The sequence below is a fragment of the Pteronotus mesoamericanus genome, unplaced genomic scaffold (assembly GCF_021234165.1).
Source record: "Pteronotus mesoamericanus isolate MK-2021 breed Mesoamerican mustached bat unplaced genomic scaffold, CSHL_Meso_final contig_116, whole genome shotgun sequence".
In the NCBI taxonomy this organism is placed as follows: domain Eukaryota; kingdom Metazoa; phylum Chordata; class Mammalia; order Chiroptera; family Mormoopidae; genus Pteronotus; species Pteronotus mesoamericanus.
This window is the reverse complement of record NW_026555027.1, coordinates 33,438,603-33,454,840: the sequence shown is the minus strand read 5'-3', so window position 1 is coordinate 33,454,840 and position 16,238 is coordinate 33,438,603. Positions and strand designations below refer to the sequence as shown.

The 16,238-nt window shown below is 39.0% G+C and overlaps 1 protein-coding gene across 6 annotated transcripts in view; it reads left to right on the top strand.

The window, feature by feature from the left end:
• TNIK (TRAF2 and NCK interacting kinase) overlaps positions 1 to 15,959 on the top strand; it is a 341,917-nt gene extending 325,958 nt beyond the window's left edge. For 5 of the 6 annotated variants that reach the window (XM_054580511.1, XM_054580502.1, XM_054580527.1 and 2 more), the window contains 6 exons: positions 1,481 to 1,615; positions 4,598 to 4,698; positions 8,903 to 9,052; positions 10,489 to 10,648; positions 10,909 to 11,048; positions 13,187 to 15,959. In XM_054580511.1, coding sequence (XP_054436486.1) covers positions 1,481 to 1,615; positions 4,598 to 4,698; positions 8,903 to 9,052; positions 10,489 to 10,648; positions 10,909 to 11,048; positions 13,187 to 13,270 — 770 coding nt within the window. In that variant the 3' untranslated portion in view covers positions 13,271 to 15,959. The remainder of the gene's footprint in view (positions 1 to 1,480; positions 1,616 to 4,597; positions 4,699 to 8,902; positions 9,053 to 10,488; positions 10,649 to 10,908; positions 11,049 to 13,186) is intronic. The other variant, XM_054580519.1, reaches the window with a different exon arrangement.
• The last annotated feature ends 279 nt before the right edge of the window (positions 15,960 to 16,238 follow it).

Here is a 16,238-nt window from a genome sequence, read left to right as displayed (position 1 = left end):
AACAGAGAGGCTGCCAAATTGAGGAAACAAAGAAAGAGGGCCCAAATGAAAGAATAGAACAAAACTCCAGGAAAGAACTAAATGAAAGGGAGATAACCAGCCTACCAGATAGAGTTCAAAACACTGTTTATCAGGATGCTCAAAGAAATCATTGGGTACTGCAACAGCATAAAAAAGACCCAGGCAGAAAGGAAGGTTGCAGTAAGTGAAATAAAGAAAAATCTACACAGAAACAACAGTAGAGTGATGAAGCCCAGAATCAAATCAACAGTTTGGAACATAAGGAAGAAAAATGCATTCAATCAGAAGAACAAGAAGGAAAAAAAATACATAAAAAAGAAAGGATATAATAAGGAGCCTCTGGGACATCTCCAAATATACCAACACCCAAATCATGGGGCTGCCAGAAGGAGAAAAGGAACAGGAAGAAATTGAGAACTTATTTGAAAATGTAATGAAAGAAAACTTCCCTAATTTGGTAAAGTCCAAAGTCCAGGGAGCACAAAGAGTCCCAAACAAGTTGGACCCAAAGAAGACTATAGCAAGACACATCATAATTACAATGCCAAAGGTTAAACATAAAGAGAGAATCTTAAAAGTAGCAAGAGAAAAACAGAGAGTTACCTATAAAGCAGTTCTCATAAGACTGTAAGTGGATTTCTCAAAGGAAACTTTGCAGGCTAGAAGGGACTGGCAAGATGGTGAAAAGCAAGGACCTACAACCTAGATTACTCTATCCAGCAAAGCTATCATTTAGAATTGAAGGGCAGATAAAGTGCTTCCCAAACAAGGAAAAACTAAAGGAGTTCATCATCACCAAGTCATTATTATATGAAATGTTGAAGGGAACTATAGAAGAAAAAAAAATATCAAAACTATTTACATTAAAAAGACAACAAATTCACAGCTATCAACACCTGAATCTAAAAAACAAACTAAGCAAACAAGCAGAACAGGAACAGAATCATAGATATGGAGATCATTTAGAGGGTTATCACTTGGGAGGGGTAAGGGAGAGAATGGGAGAAAACGTGCAGGGATTAAGAAGTACAAATTGGCAGGCACAGAATAGGGAATCTTAAGAAAAGTGTAGGAAATGGAGTAGCCAAAGAACTTACATGCATGACCCAGGGACATGAACTATGGGAGAGGACTGCTGAAAGGAATGGGGTTACCAGGCAGAAGGGGGCAAAGGAAGAAAAATTGGGACAACTATAATAGCATAATCAATAAAATATATTTTTAAAAAAATAGTTATGTGTCCAAAACAATTAGAGCTGGTTTAATCATAAGATTTGGCAGAGACACTCTTTGACAATGCTAGACACTGGTTAATGTGCCTTGATATACACACACAAACATACACACGTAAATGAAAATAAGTGAATTAAAATAAAATAGAGATGAGGTAGATTGAGAGAAAAAGCTGTCGAAAAAGCTGTCACAGGGTTTTTAAATGAAAGCTCTATTATTTCAACAGGAAAGAAGAATAAGCTACGAGTTTACTATCTTTCATGGTTAAGGAACAGAATACTACACAATGACCCAGAAGTGGAAAAGAAACAAGGCTGGATCACCGTTGGGGACTTGGAAGGCTGTATACATTACAAAGTTGGTAAGTCTCAAGACATGGAACTATTTTTCTACTGAATCGGAATTATTCAGTTAAGTTTCATTCAGTTTTTTTTCTATCATATGTTGATGATTCATTTGTGACCAAGAGGTTGCTGAAGCCTTAAGTATACTTACATTATTTCAAAAAAAAAAAAAAAAATGAATGAAGTTGGAAGTGCATTCAGAATTAAGTCCTAGGCTCTAGTTTAAATATGTATATCCACTCCCACCTATTAAAATGACAATTAAGGGATAAAAATACTATAAACCCACAAGGACAAAGGGACCAGCAAATGAGATGTCAAAACAAAATTGAGCAAGAGTAGCTGGGGAACTAAAAACAAACCTAGCTGACCAGGAAGTGCTGAATTTTAAGTTTTCAGTGAATAAATTCCTCAGAATCAATCCAGTCACTTTACAGAACCCAGAAAGTCCCTAGACCTGAGGCTGCAGGTATATTTGAGGTGGAAGCTTAGAGTAGAACTAATAATAGGTGGATTGTTGGAAAGTTAATGAGTAGCAAGTCCTCCAGAAGCCAGTTAGGCAACCACCCTCCCCAATTAAAATAGAAGACAAAAGATTGTCACAGCCAGTTTGATGAGGAGGAATACTGAATTTTGAAGATACATACATACACACACATTCGCACACTCCATCCCATCTTTAGTTCCTAAAATGTTGGCAGCCATGCTTAAACCCCAAGCAGAGTCAGAGATTTGTCTGTGGAGAAACTAAATGACCAGAAAGAAAAGATGTTCAGGTACTAATATTCGATATGCCATCAACGAAGCTAGATGTCTAACTTCTTAAAGTGGAGCCCAGCAGTCAATAAGCCCACATATCAGACAGGGGGAAATCTACTTATAAGTAGAAAACTTAGCTCTTTAGAGGGAACAAGGATAATGAGGAGTGGAAGAAAATTTTAAAGAAAGAAACAATAACTTCAGAGAGTTTATAAAAACTGTTTCCATAAAAGAATAATAAGGGCTGTTAAAAATGTGGAGCGAGGTTGGGGGAAGTCATTCAGAAAGCAAGGAAAAAATCTTGGAAATCAAAACAATGGCAGTCATAAAAATATAATAGAAATGTTGGAAGATAAAAATGAGAAATCTCCTAGAAAGTAGAACAAAAAAATTGAGGGGATAAAGAGAAAGTTAAGAAAATAAAAAAATCAGTCCAAGTGGTTCAAAATCTAAGTAACATGAGTTTTAGAAAATAAGAAATGGAAAGGGAAGAAAGTATCCAAGAAAGAATACAAGAAAAGTTGTTATAACTAAAGTCTTGAAATACCAAATTAAAAGAATTGAGTACTCAGAATAATGGTGAAAAAACACAAAAAGATAAGAACATTATATTTCAGTATCCAGAAAATGAGAAGGTCCTTGAAGCTTCCAGATTATAAGTAAATAAACAAACAAACAAACAGTTTACCTATAATAGACCCAGAATCAGGTGGCCTTGGACTTACAGCAACACTAGAAAATTAGAGGATAATGGAGCAAGTCTTCAAAATTCAGAAGGAAAAGTTATTTTCACTCAGTATTTTATAATCCACCTGTATTCACCAGAGTTCTCCAGAAAAACAAAACCAATAGGGTATATGTATGTGTGTATATATCAATCCAAACAGAATAGAATGATGGAGGATTCCAAAAGAGGTGCATTCAAGAAAAATAAAATTTTACTAATAGGTTGCCTGTGACGTTTGATTGTGGTGAAGGCATTTACTGCATTAGCAGAAGGTTTACACATACTTAGAGATACATACATAGAAAATAAGGACAGGAAAATAAGAAAGGAAATACAATTATGGTATACGATGTGCCTCATCTGAGAACAATAATAATTTGAACACAGATCATTGAATTAACCAAAAATTTAAAATATGACTTCATTGAAGTTGTGGGAGAGGAAGAAATGTGTGTGTTTAACAGAGAGAACTAGAGAGAGGAAATGGTTGTAAGAAACTAAATCTTTTCCATACTACAAAGTCAGTAGATAGTATCTACAACTGAAAAAAAAATCAAGAAATACATTATAAGGATGTTATGAAGAAACATCCTTATAATTTGCTAAATTGCAAAGAAGTAGTTGAAAGTATATTAAAGACAGAATGTATAAACAGAAGGAACATGTTACAGAAAAAAAGAGCTCAAAGAACAGGAATTTGGTGTTATTCTGGGATATCCAGTTTCTTTAAGACAGAACATTGTTCAGATAGTGCATAAAATAATTTTAAAAAATTTAAATATCATATGTACTTAGTCTGTTCAGGCTGCTATAACAGAATACTACAGACTGGGCGCAAGAATTGCAAGCAATAGGCATTTATTTCTCACAATTCTGGAGGCTGGGAAGTCCAACCAATACCAAGTTACTGGCAGATGCACTGCCTGCTGAGGGCTCACTTCCTGGTTCACAGACCATTGTCTTGTCACTGCAAATGCACATACCAGAAGAGGAGAGGGCTTTTTCTAGGGTCTCTTTTATAAGGGCACTAATCCCTTATAAATTTTTAATAATTGGAATTCAAAATTAAAGAATAAGCAAACAGAAGGCTTTATGTTTCTACCTATTGTATAGTTTTTCTACTGTCTCTCAGCTACTTACATACATGTGGATGAGCATAAAATCCAGGCAAGGAAACATTAAGGGATATTCTTGTAGATTTTTATTATGGTAAATAGCCCACACCTAAACCTAGTGGTTAAAGACAGTCCTACACCAGATACATCTTTAGGTAAAGAAAAGAACCCTCAGTATAAAGCCAAAAGCCCCAAGCATTATGCAAACCAGGTACACTAAAGGTAGTTAAATCTGTGTCTACAATATACCAAAATCCCATACCAATGGCATCACCCTCAATTAAGGTTTTCTTTGTAAAGAGTGGGGCAAAAATAAGTTTACAGTTGTGAGTATATGAAATGCAGAGTTTATTCAATAAATTAATATGTTTTTTTAACTTACAACTTTTCTATTACAGTTAAATATGAAAGGATCAAATTCTTGGTGATTGCCTTAAAGAATGCTGTGGAGATATATGCTTGGGCTCCAAAACCATATCATAAGTTCATGGCATTTAAGGTAAGCAGGCATGTGATTACATAAAAAATACTTGTTAATAAAGTGGTCTGTCTTACATATAGACTAATACTAATATTCCTATACATAATAAACCTCTTTTAAAAGTATAGAAACACTTAGATTTATTATTCTAAAAGTAAAGACTAAGAACTAACAAATGCTATAAAATTAGTCAAACTAAAATTTGAGTACACAGTACTCCACTTCAGGTCTATGAATCAATATCTCCAAGTAGAATTTAGCATGAAATGGTTCCCGGGTGAATCATTAATTGTGATATTAGGCAATGAGACTCATCATACAGCTATCTAACCAGGGCACTCTCTGATATTTCATTTGGAAAAGGCAGACCAACAGCAGCACTGAATTGCAAGGTTGAAATGAGTCTCTGAATCTTGTAATCTTCATAAGCTTTGTGAGGTAAAGGTCTTAAAACTCACCTAATGTTCCATATCTCCAGTGCTGTTAGGTTTCTCTGAAATGAAGACTGAATTTAGTCATGTCTGAAAATGACTAAATTAGTTTCTCTTCGTTCTTCAATTTTGATGACGTTTTAATTATTTTGACCTTGTCTGAGTCTCTACCCACCATAGCTAGACTGATCACTCATAAGGTTCAACAGCAGTGGAATAGGGATATGCTAGTCCTCTTGCCCCAGATCATGGAAACTGACCCCCAAATGCCAGAAGGACCAGTACTTGTGGGCACTCTGACGTTTCCAGAGCTGCATAGTCTGTCCATAGCCAATGTAAATGTATCTTCTATTCATTCTCTCTCTCTCTCTCTCTCTGCCTATGTTTCTCTCTTTATATTTCACTGGTTCTCACTATTTCCCCACCTTTTGGCCATTATTCTCATTGACCCTTTATCTATTCTTTCTCCCCAACTATGCCATGTGAGGGCAGAAGCTGCATTGGGAACATTATGAGCCCCTCCTCAGGTCTGAATCACCCACTTTTTTCTTGTTCCCTTAGCACTAGGGGCTTATTTGTGATATGCTCAAGAAGACAGATTCATCAGTGGAAATGGGCCCCCCTTCCTAACCCTACACTTTTACAGAGAGAAATTTTTGGAATGCTTTAGTAATAGCACTTAAGGGATCACTCCTAAAAGCTGAAGCGGTACTACTGGTCTGCCAAACTCTCTCTCCACAAAAGCTTTTCAATCAAGATCCCTTTCCAGTTCTGGAGTTCCTGCCATCAGTTTTCTAGCCAAAGTGCATGAGAGAGTGTGAATTGCTTTGTTCAGCAGATCACAGCCAGCCAGGAAAGAAGAAGGAGCAAAGGCTTACCAGCTCCAACCATTTTTTAATCAAAAAGATTGGAGTTGGCAGGGCGCCGAGCCCTCCCATAGGACACAGATATGAGGCCAGGGCCTCCCATGCTGTGAGAATGATGTTAGCAATGGATGAGGAGAGAGGGGTCTGTTGGGGGCAGAGGCATTATAGTGAGGCACTTGTGGTTTCACAAATTCTCTCCCAGACTTCAAAACCCAATAAAGGCAAAGGACGACAAAAGAAAACAGAACACTTGATGGCTAGTTGCGGCTTTGGCTCTTATTCAAACACATGGGACCTAGGTAAAATTAGCTGGGGCTCTCTTTTTTCCTCTCTAGCTAAACCCAGCTAGCCAACTAAGCATAGTTCTCTGAAGATTCATCCAGGTTGTTGCCTGTGTTGGTAGCTTGTTCCTTAGTACTGCTGAGTAGTATTCCGTAGTATGGATATACCACAATTTGTTTAACCATTTACCTGCCAAAGCATGACAACTGGGTTTTTCCTGGGTTGGGGGTTTATTCATATAAAGCTGCTATAAATATTCATGTAAACAAAAAATGAGTCTTGTGATGTTCTACCCCAACCCTCCCATCAATCCAGAACAGACTTAGCATAGAGCTGGCCTGGTGGCCCACCCTAGGTGGCCTCTGAAAAGGTAGCAGCCATGCATGGGCCTTGCTGTCTCATGTGAGGGAAAAGGCCAGAAATAAACAGGAAAGAACAGCAATACCCAGGCAAGTTTTTAATATACAATGACAGCATCAAAAATTGACAACTATAAACTACTTCTCTGTCCTGGAGGACCAGGGGGTAGAGAAAGGGGCACAAATCAATCCTAGACCCCTTTCCCTAGAGCCAGAATATGAGTAGACCTAAAATTGAAACAGAAATTTCCTGGTTTTTTGGGTTTCTGGCCAAGATGGAGGCATAGGTAGATACACTTTGCTTTCTCGCACAATCAAAAGAAGGATAACAACCAATTTAAAAACAAAAAACAATCAGAACTGCCAGAAAATTGAACTCTGTGGAAGTCCAATAACCAAGGAGCTGAAGAAGAAACACTCATCCAGGCAGGTAGGAGAGGCAGAGACAAGAAGCCAGAGGTGAGGACAGGTGACAAGGCGCCAGCTGGCAGAACAGTCAGTCCCACATTTGAGTGCAGATAAGCTGGGAGGAACAACTGGGGAGCAAGGCAGACCAGGCAACCCAGGGTTCCAGCATGGGAAACTGAAGCCTTAAAACTCTAGCAGCAAAAATCTGTGGGGGTTGCAGCAGCAAGAGAAACTCCCAGCCTCAGAGGAGAGTCCATCAGAGTGGCCCTTGGGATCCTAGAACGTACACAAGCCCACCTACCCAGGAATCAGCACCTGAAAGGGCACAGTCTGTTTGTGGGAAGTGAGGGAAGTGACTAAAAACGGGGCAAGAGCCAAGCAAATGGTGTCATTCCCTCTCTGACCCCTTCCCCCATATACAGTGCCACAGCACAGCAAAGAGGGTTGCCCTGCCCTGGCAAATACCCAAGGCTCTGCCCCTTACAATGTAATAGGTGCACCAAGACAAAGAAATATGGCTCAAGTGAAAGAACAGATCAAAACTCCAGAAAAAAAACTAGGGTAGGAAGAGAGAGCCAATGTATCAAGTTCAGAGTTAACAACACTGGTAATCAGGATGCTCACAGAAATGGTTGAATACAGACACAAAGTAAAGGAAGAAGTGAAGCCTATACAAAGTGAAATAAAGCAAAACGTACAGGGAACCAACAGCAAAAGGAAGGAAACTGGGACTCAAATCAATGAGTTGGAACAAAAGAAAGAAAGAAACATTCAGCTGGAACAGAATGAAGAAACAAGAATTTTAAAAAATGAGGACAGGCTTAGGAATCTCTGGGACAACTTTAAACATTCCAGCATCTGAATCATAGGGGTGCCAGAAGGATAAGAGGAAGGGCAAGATATTGTAAACTTATTTGAAAAAATAATGAATGAAAACTTCCCCAGTCTGGCAAAGGAAATGGACATGCAAGTCCAGGAAGCTCAGAGTGTCCCAAAGAAGTTGGATCCAAGGAGAAACAAAGACACATCATAATTAAATTACCCAAGATCAAAGATAAGGAGAGAATCTTAAAAGCAGCAAAAGAAAAAGAGTTACCTACAAAGGAGTTCCCATAAGACAGTAAGCTGATTTCTCAAGAGAAATCTTACAGGCAAGAAGGGGCTGGAAAGAAGTATTCGCAGTTGTGAAAAGCAAGGACCTACAACCTAGATTACTCTATCCAGCAAAGCTATCATTTAGAATTGAAGGGCAGATAAAGTGCTTCCCAAACAAGGTAAAACTAAAGGAGTTTATCATTACCCAGACCTTATTATATGAAATGTTAAAGGGGCTTATTTAAGAAAAAGAAGATCAAAACTATGACTGGTAAAATGAAAACAAACACAACTATCAATAACTGAACCTAAAAAAAAAAAACATGAACAAACAACTAAAACAGGAACAGAATCACAGAAATGGAGATCACAGAGAGGGTTATCAGGGCTGGGGGGAAGGTAGAGCCTGGGGGGAAAGGGACAGGGAATAGTAAGCATAATAGGTAGGCACAAAATAGACAGGGGGAGGTTAAGAATAGTATTGGAAATGGAGAGGCCAAAGAACTTTTAAATACAACCCATAGACATGAACTAAGTGAGGGGGATGCTGGAGGGAGGGGGTTGTGGGGCAGAGGCAGATAAGGATAAAGGGGAGAAAAAAATGGGACAACTGTAATAGCATAATCAATAAATATACCTAAAAATTTTAATTTGGAAAAAGAAATTTCCTGGTTTTTCTATTTAAGAAAGATATCCAATTCCGCTAGGCAATGGCTAAAGGAAAAATTTGTTAAGATGATGTCTTAGAATGATGTGTATACTCATGGGGTGATTTTTAAAGTCTTTTGCAGATCTCCAGCACAAGCCACTGCTTGTTGATCTCACAGTAGAAGAAGGACAAAGATTAAAGGTTATTTTTGGTTCACACACTGGTTTCCATGTAATTGATGTTGATTCAGGAAACTCTTATGATATCTACATACCATCTCATGTAAGTTCCTTGAAGCCAACTGTCAGGGCTCTCTACACAACAACCTGCATGTAAAAAGAGATTTGCTGTTTTTAGTAGAAGTCATGCTTTTACTAATCAGTAAAGTGGATCAACTTTTGAAATTAGTTTCAGGTGTACAGAACAGTGGATAGACCTTTAAATAGCCTATGAAGTGTTCCCCGCCATGAGTCAGTACCCATCTCGCTCCATACAAAGTTATTACAATATTCTTGACTATACTCTCTATGGTGTATTTTACAACCCATGACTGTTTTCTAACTGCCCATTTGTACTTCTTAATCCCTTCACCTTTTTCACCCAAATGCTGCACATGGTTTCACTCAGTAGGATTGGTGCATTGTCAATTGTGTCTCCTTGATGTAATCCCAAGGCCAACATCCAGTAAAAACTATTTATTAGGAAAATCCAAGGCATGACCTGTCACTGATTTGTGTTTTAAAAGTTTAAAGACTTTACTCCAAAGAAATACAATTGAAGAGTTATTGTAGTACATCACTCACTCACACACACACACACACACACACACACACACACACTTCATTCGTTATTGCATTATAGCTTTTGCCTCATGTGTATGCGCACCCACACACAAGTTGTAGCTCACATGCTGAAGCCTCACCAGGACCACCCTTGGCCCCGCCACCCCTATCTTCCAGGCAGCCCTTGGACCGCCATGACATCCTCAGCCAGGGAGCACAGCAGCACCACATCTTTTCCTAGAACAAGTCAATCTCCACTTATTTCAGTAGTAAGACTTTTTTTGAATGAGTGGTAACGTCACGTTTTTTTCCTAAACAAACCCTTAATTTGGATGTTTCTGTTCCTTAGATACCCAGAAAAACAACCTGTGTTATTTGCTCAGAGCCCATTTCGTAGAAGTCTGTTTTTGTTCCACCTTCTGACCCTACCTTTTGGCCTCGTTTAGGCTCTTCTCCATCAGATTCAACTTCTTTTAATCTGTTTTGGAAGTAGGTGGAAACCATGTGATTTTCAGCATCTACAAGACAAGTGTTCAAATCCCAGTGCTACCAGCACATACTAGTGCGGCTTTGATCAAGTTACACAATCCCTCTAAGTGTAGTTGCCTCGTGTGTGGGCAGAGATATCTCCCACGGGGAGCTGCTCTAAGGCCTAGAAATTGTACAGTTAAAAAGCCCAGTGCTTGGTACATAGTAGGTGCTCCAGAGTTGCTGTTATTTTCAGGAACAGGTAAATGGGATTTTTGACCTACTGCCTAAGTTTGTGTTTACCAGAGTATGTGACCAAAAGATGGATAAATTAAGCAAATCGGAATGTCAGCCTCTAGAATGAAAATAGAAAAAAAGAAAACCTCTTTTTGCAATTGTTAGATATTACTAGGTAAGATGTTGCTTATTTTTAAAAAGAATAATGCCTGGTCTTTCTTTGTCTTCTAGATTCAGGGCAATATCACTCCTCATGCCATTGTCATCTTGCCTAAAACAGATGGGATGGAAATGCTTGTTTGCTATGAGGATGAGGGGGTGTATGTAAACACCTACGGCCGGATAACTAAGGATGTGGTGCTCCAATGGGGAGAAATGCCCACGTCTGTGGGTAGGTTAACCATTCCTTATCTCCTTCAGCAGTTACACCCCCCAAATGAAACAAAAGTCAAGAAATGTGAAACAACCATTTGATTCCACCAAAAAAAAAAAAAAAAAAAAAAAAAAAAATCTGTGAATAACACTTGTAAGACTTGCTTTGTCTGTTTATCTCAAGTTGTTTGTCATTTTTGTGGTTAAGATGTGAACAGATGCTGTGAGTTATTGCCCATCTAATGTTTTTAATGCAGTTTTGGAAATTCCTTTTGACAGCCTACATTCATTCCAATCAGATAATGGGCTGGGGCGAGAAAGCTATTGAGATCCGGTCAGTGGAAACAGGACATTTGGATGGAGTATTTATGCATAAGCGAGCTCAAAGGTTAAAGTTTCTATGTGAAAGAAATGATAAGGTAAATCCGTTTCAACATTTGCATTAGTGTTTGCATTTTAAGAGACCACCAGGTACCTGTGAAACCTTCATTTTCCTTTCTACTTATTTGAATCACATCTGTGTTAACAATCAATATTATCTTGAAATGGCATTATTTGGTTTGATTTATGTGAACCCTCAAAATGTATTACTTACATTATCAAAAAAGACATGAACATATCTAAAAGTTTCTCATAAACTCTTAGTGACTTTTGTGGCCTGCAGACCTTACGGTGATTCAGCAGACACCCCAAATTCTCCTAAGCACTTAGAAAAGTTGGTCCATCATTAATCATCTCACAGTGGGTCAACTTTATATTCCACTGTTAGGCTTTTCACAAAGTCACTTTTGAGACCTAACCTATCACATTATATTCACCTTTAAATGGAAAACATTTGACATGTAGAAATATAAACTTAAAAAGTGTCACCCGTTCCTTAAGGAATGCACAGTCACAAACTCAACTAGTGCCATGTCCTGTGTCATCCCGCCATGTTTCTTCAGTGTCGCAGGGGGACTATTTCCAGTGGAAGTGGCGGTGTTCTCTGGCATGCTCAGCCCTCAGAAGGGTATTCTGCAGCACTGCTGCTCCTCCCGTGTCCTTCCTGTAGAATAATCCAAGCTTTTTAGCAGCTACGCTGTACTGCATTTGTGAATTCATCCTCTGTGACCTTGGCCAACTTAGAAATGCTGTCTCCAAAACAGCTGACATAAACACCGATAGAAAAGAATGTGAATGGGTTGAACAGATTATACATCTCTTGGCCCATCCGGACTGGTCTTAGTCCAACCCTGGAGGTGTGGGTCTAGACTAGATTTGACCCTGGCCGACCACTCTGACCGGGCCTGGTCTCGGTGGACAATAGCTACAGGGGACGAGGATGGGCCTGACCAGAGTAGGCCAGACCATCCCCTATTAAAACCCCAGCCCCCACCACCACCTAGTGTGTGCAAATTATAAGACTAACAGTGATCTGGGCATGGGCTCCTACAGTCCTCATTTACTGAAGACCCACCCCAACAAGCTGTGCCAAGCCATGGCCGCACCCTCAGGAGCAGGCTGGGACCACACCTGTATCTGGGGCCCGAAGTTTGAAGTCCAGAGCGCGCACAGCCGGGCGAGAACAGCAGCTCTTTCTTCCCCTCATTGTGTTTCCATGGGTCCTCTGTGCTTACCCACTTTGATTCATTGACCCTAACAGTAGCTTTACTTACCTATGTAGCATTAACTGAACGGCAAGCATTTCCACAGCATTCTTCTGAAGAGGTTGTGGAAATGAAGTAGCAGAGACTTTATACTAGTGACAAAAGTAAATGCCTTGGACCAAAGTTTGGCGTTGGCTGAATAAAGGGCTAGGCCACCGCCCAAAATACTATTTTCCTAGGGCAGTGGTCCATTGACATTCAGCTCAGGCAAGCAGCAACCCAGATTTGCTCACTTCTTTCAGTTGCTTGATAAAATGATTTAACAGACCCAGACCTAATGGACTGTGGTTCTGCTTACTAATGCCATTATCTCCTTTGGCCGAGGATATGCCTGCATCAGCAGAGAGCCCGAGCATTAATTCTTGAAATGCCAAAGTGAATAGACGTTGAACACTTATCCCCTCTGACCACAACCATTTTATTGTTTTTTAATTTTAAAAATTGAGAATTAAAGTCAGTTTACCCAAAATTTCCCCCCTGACTTTGGGAATTCGAAAGGATTCTCTTTAGTCCCAAAGGCTGCCCTCTTGCCTGTATAAGGGAGGGAAGGGGAGCCTCCATGGCTTTCCAAAAACTAACAAAGGACCTGTTGTGTCCTAGGCCGAAATCCAGCATGTTATCCTAGCACAAAACTCCCTTTTAAAATGTGAGCACCCAAAGGGAAGTTACAAGTCAAGATTGACCCCAAAGGCCAATCCTGCAAAAAGTGATAATAACAATCATAGTAATAAAGGCAGGAGTGTTTACAGAGGATGCACGGTATGAAAAGGCGCTTTATAAACACCAGCCATTGAGTCTTAAGAGCTGACGCATGGCAAGGATAGGACATGTGAGAGAAAATGGATGGACGGTTGAAGAAAAGAGGGAAAGAAACCATGCAGTTGAACTAACTTCTTTTTAATTTCAAACAGGTATTTTTTGCATCCGTGCGATCTGGAGGAAGTAGCCAAGTGTTTTTCATGACCCTCAACAGAAATTCCATGATGAACTGGTAACAGAAGAGCACTTGGCACTTATCTTCATGGCGTTATTTCTAATTTAAAAGAACATAACTCATGTGGACTTATGCCAGTCTAGAGGCAGAATCAGAAGGCTTGGTTGAACATACCACTTTCCCCTTTTCCTCTCCCTCCTCCCGTCCCAAAACAGTCCATCTTTCAATGTTGCAGCCTGGTTGAGAAGGAGAGAAAAAGGTGGCAAGAATTTCCAGGAGATCCCCAAGAATGCTTCGTTGCTGTGGACAAAGATGGACCATGTGCCCTTCGGAGTTAGGGGTAGAAACAAATATTGTGTGCTCTTATGATTAAGCTGTGTTATGGTGGATTCTGAGTTTTGTTTTGTTTTTTACCTTTTTTCTTTACTCCCTTACTTTGTCAGAATGGGGAGAGAATGCATACTGAGAAAATTAGTCTGTTTTTAATTCTGTCTGCCTGCTAGCTTTAAGTATACAATATGTTGTAAAATTTCCAATTTCAAATGGTGAGAGACAGCACAATAAATGTACCTTATCTCCTTACACTGAAGGCCATAACTGCATAGTGGGGTAACTTTAGAACTCTTTTGCCTTCACCAACCCAAAAGGTTGCTTTTGGTAGCAACTGGCTAATGAATTTTTAAGAGAAGAAAAATACTGTACTGTTTTCCCCTCTTTTGGGAAATAGATTTTAAATGGCTAAACTATTAGCCTTAGACTAATAAAATCAACTGCCATTTTTGAGTCTGACAGGCCCTATTTTTATATGGCCCTGTACAGAATGGAGTGTGTTGAATGGGACAGTCGTGTCATTGAGTTGAGTTGGCTCTAGTGATTGAGGGATCCCATAACGTACTTTTCCCTCAGCTATTATGCAACAGGTCAGGGCAAAAGATGGGATGGCAGATGAGGTCAAACAGAAAGAGCTTCTGGGAAACAAAATTAAAAAAAACACATACACACACATTCTTTTTTAAATATACAAGGCCTCCCGGCTAAGAGGTCACCCGGTTTGGGCTTCATGAGGAATGAGACTTTGTTGAGTTCTAAGTGGGGTGTGAATGACATCCAGGCTCGGGTCACTCCCAGCTTCCTCCTGACAATGCCACTTTCTCAAGATGAAAACTGTGACTGAAAAAAAATACTGATAAATGTTTCTGAGCTGCCTGTGTTCTCTTGGGTTGGTGAGAGAAGGGACTAGACTACTATGCCTGCCTGAGACAGTAGGCATCATTGGTTCCGATTTTATAGAACTTGAAAGCAAGGCTTTGGCCAAAATTCTGAGATCCTAATCATTTTACCTTCCTCCAAATTACCCAACATATGGTAAACAACATTTGTGCAGAGATAATGTGTGTATTTAGTTCAGGTTGACTCGTGTCCTTATAAACTCTTATTCAGATGATTTGAACTTTTACGTGACTGTCTGGGATTTTTTTTCCAAAGCTACAAGCATGGCCACCTGTGGTATCGAGGTGTTGCAAACCGGTATCTGTGTTGCGCTTCCTGTTTTAACCTACCTCGTTTCGTTCGTTTTGTTTCACTGTTCATCACAGCAGTGTTATCTCCAGGAGACATATAGAGAGCTCAACTGGCAATCTCAGGTGTATTTAATATTTTTTAAACAAACAGTAGTTGACCAAATTGTTCTTGTTGAAAACTAAAAAAAAAAGAAAAAAAAAATCCAACAGCAGAAACTAATGTGGCTTGTTTCTGGAGAAAACAGCTACTGCAAACAGATTTAAAAAAAAAAAGAAAAAGAAAAATCTGTGATCCTACTGATTTTGCCTAAATACATGAGCAGCTAATGTACTATTAATGAGAACGAAATACGCATTAGGGAAATGGAGCCATTTCAATCTGGTGGTTTGGACGAGGGAGGGAAGGGAAGGGGAATTATTCTGGTTTCTGAAGTAGATGATCATGCCCCTCCTGTAAAGGTGGTTGTCGTTTGCATTATTTTAAGCAGGTAACACAAGAAAGGAATTGGGGATTATCTTCAGGCAATCACCACGATGTCCTCAACATGGTCCCTTAGCTCTCAAAAGCAATGAAATCCTCCCGTTCTCATTTTTACTGCTGTGATTCTGCTGCTGAACAATACTATCTTCACAAATTCCATGCAACAAATTCAGCAATAACTTTTTGGATTGAATTTAGCAACTACTATAATTGGATGCGGATGTGAACAAAATATATTGATTTGGGTCTCATCCCCAAATGTGATTGCCACCAGCTCTTTATATTGCTGCTGTGGTATTTTAAACCAGAAGCTTCTTTAAATTATGTTGCAAACTGATCTTTGTTTTCATGTTATGTTTTGTTTTTATTTCTAAGTGATAAGTTTGAAACACACAGCTTTAAATGATTTTTTTATTGTGGGATTTGGGGTACAGTTAAGAAATAAAAGGGAATCATTGTGTTTAAACATAAGGTAGTTTGTGAATGTATTTTTTAAAATCTAGATTCATTGAAACAAAAACTCATAAGAAAACAATATTAATGCAGTCTTGTTTACAGTATGTACAGTGACATAACATAGAACATGAGCTTTTTCTGGTGCCAACAACAATAAAACACAGACGTTAAACATCAAGCCATGCCTTTTATATTTTTGTACAAGTATTTTACACTGAGTACAAGGCAAAACCAAATTTATAAGTGTCCCCCACACGCACACACACACAAACCTGTGTACTCCTTAAAAGATATCTAAGGAATTTCCTTAAGCTTTTATCTACAAAAATACATTCTCCTCAATCAGGACAGGCCCTAACCCTGACATACTGGTGCTTAGGTCGTGCAAAATATCCCAAAATGCTGTTTTTGTCGCTCAGAACAAATGCCAAATTTTTTATTTGCTTTTTTTTTTTTTTTTTTTTTGACAGGGAGAAAGTTTTGCTTCTCTCACCTTAATGGCATCTTCATAAAATTTTCTTTAGATTTGAGACTAGTTAGTTTCCATTGTTAGCTTTTGTTCTTCTATAGAA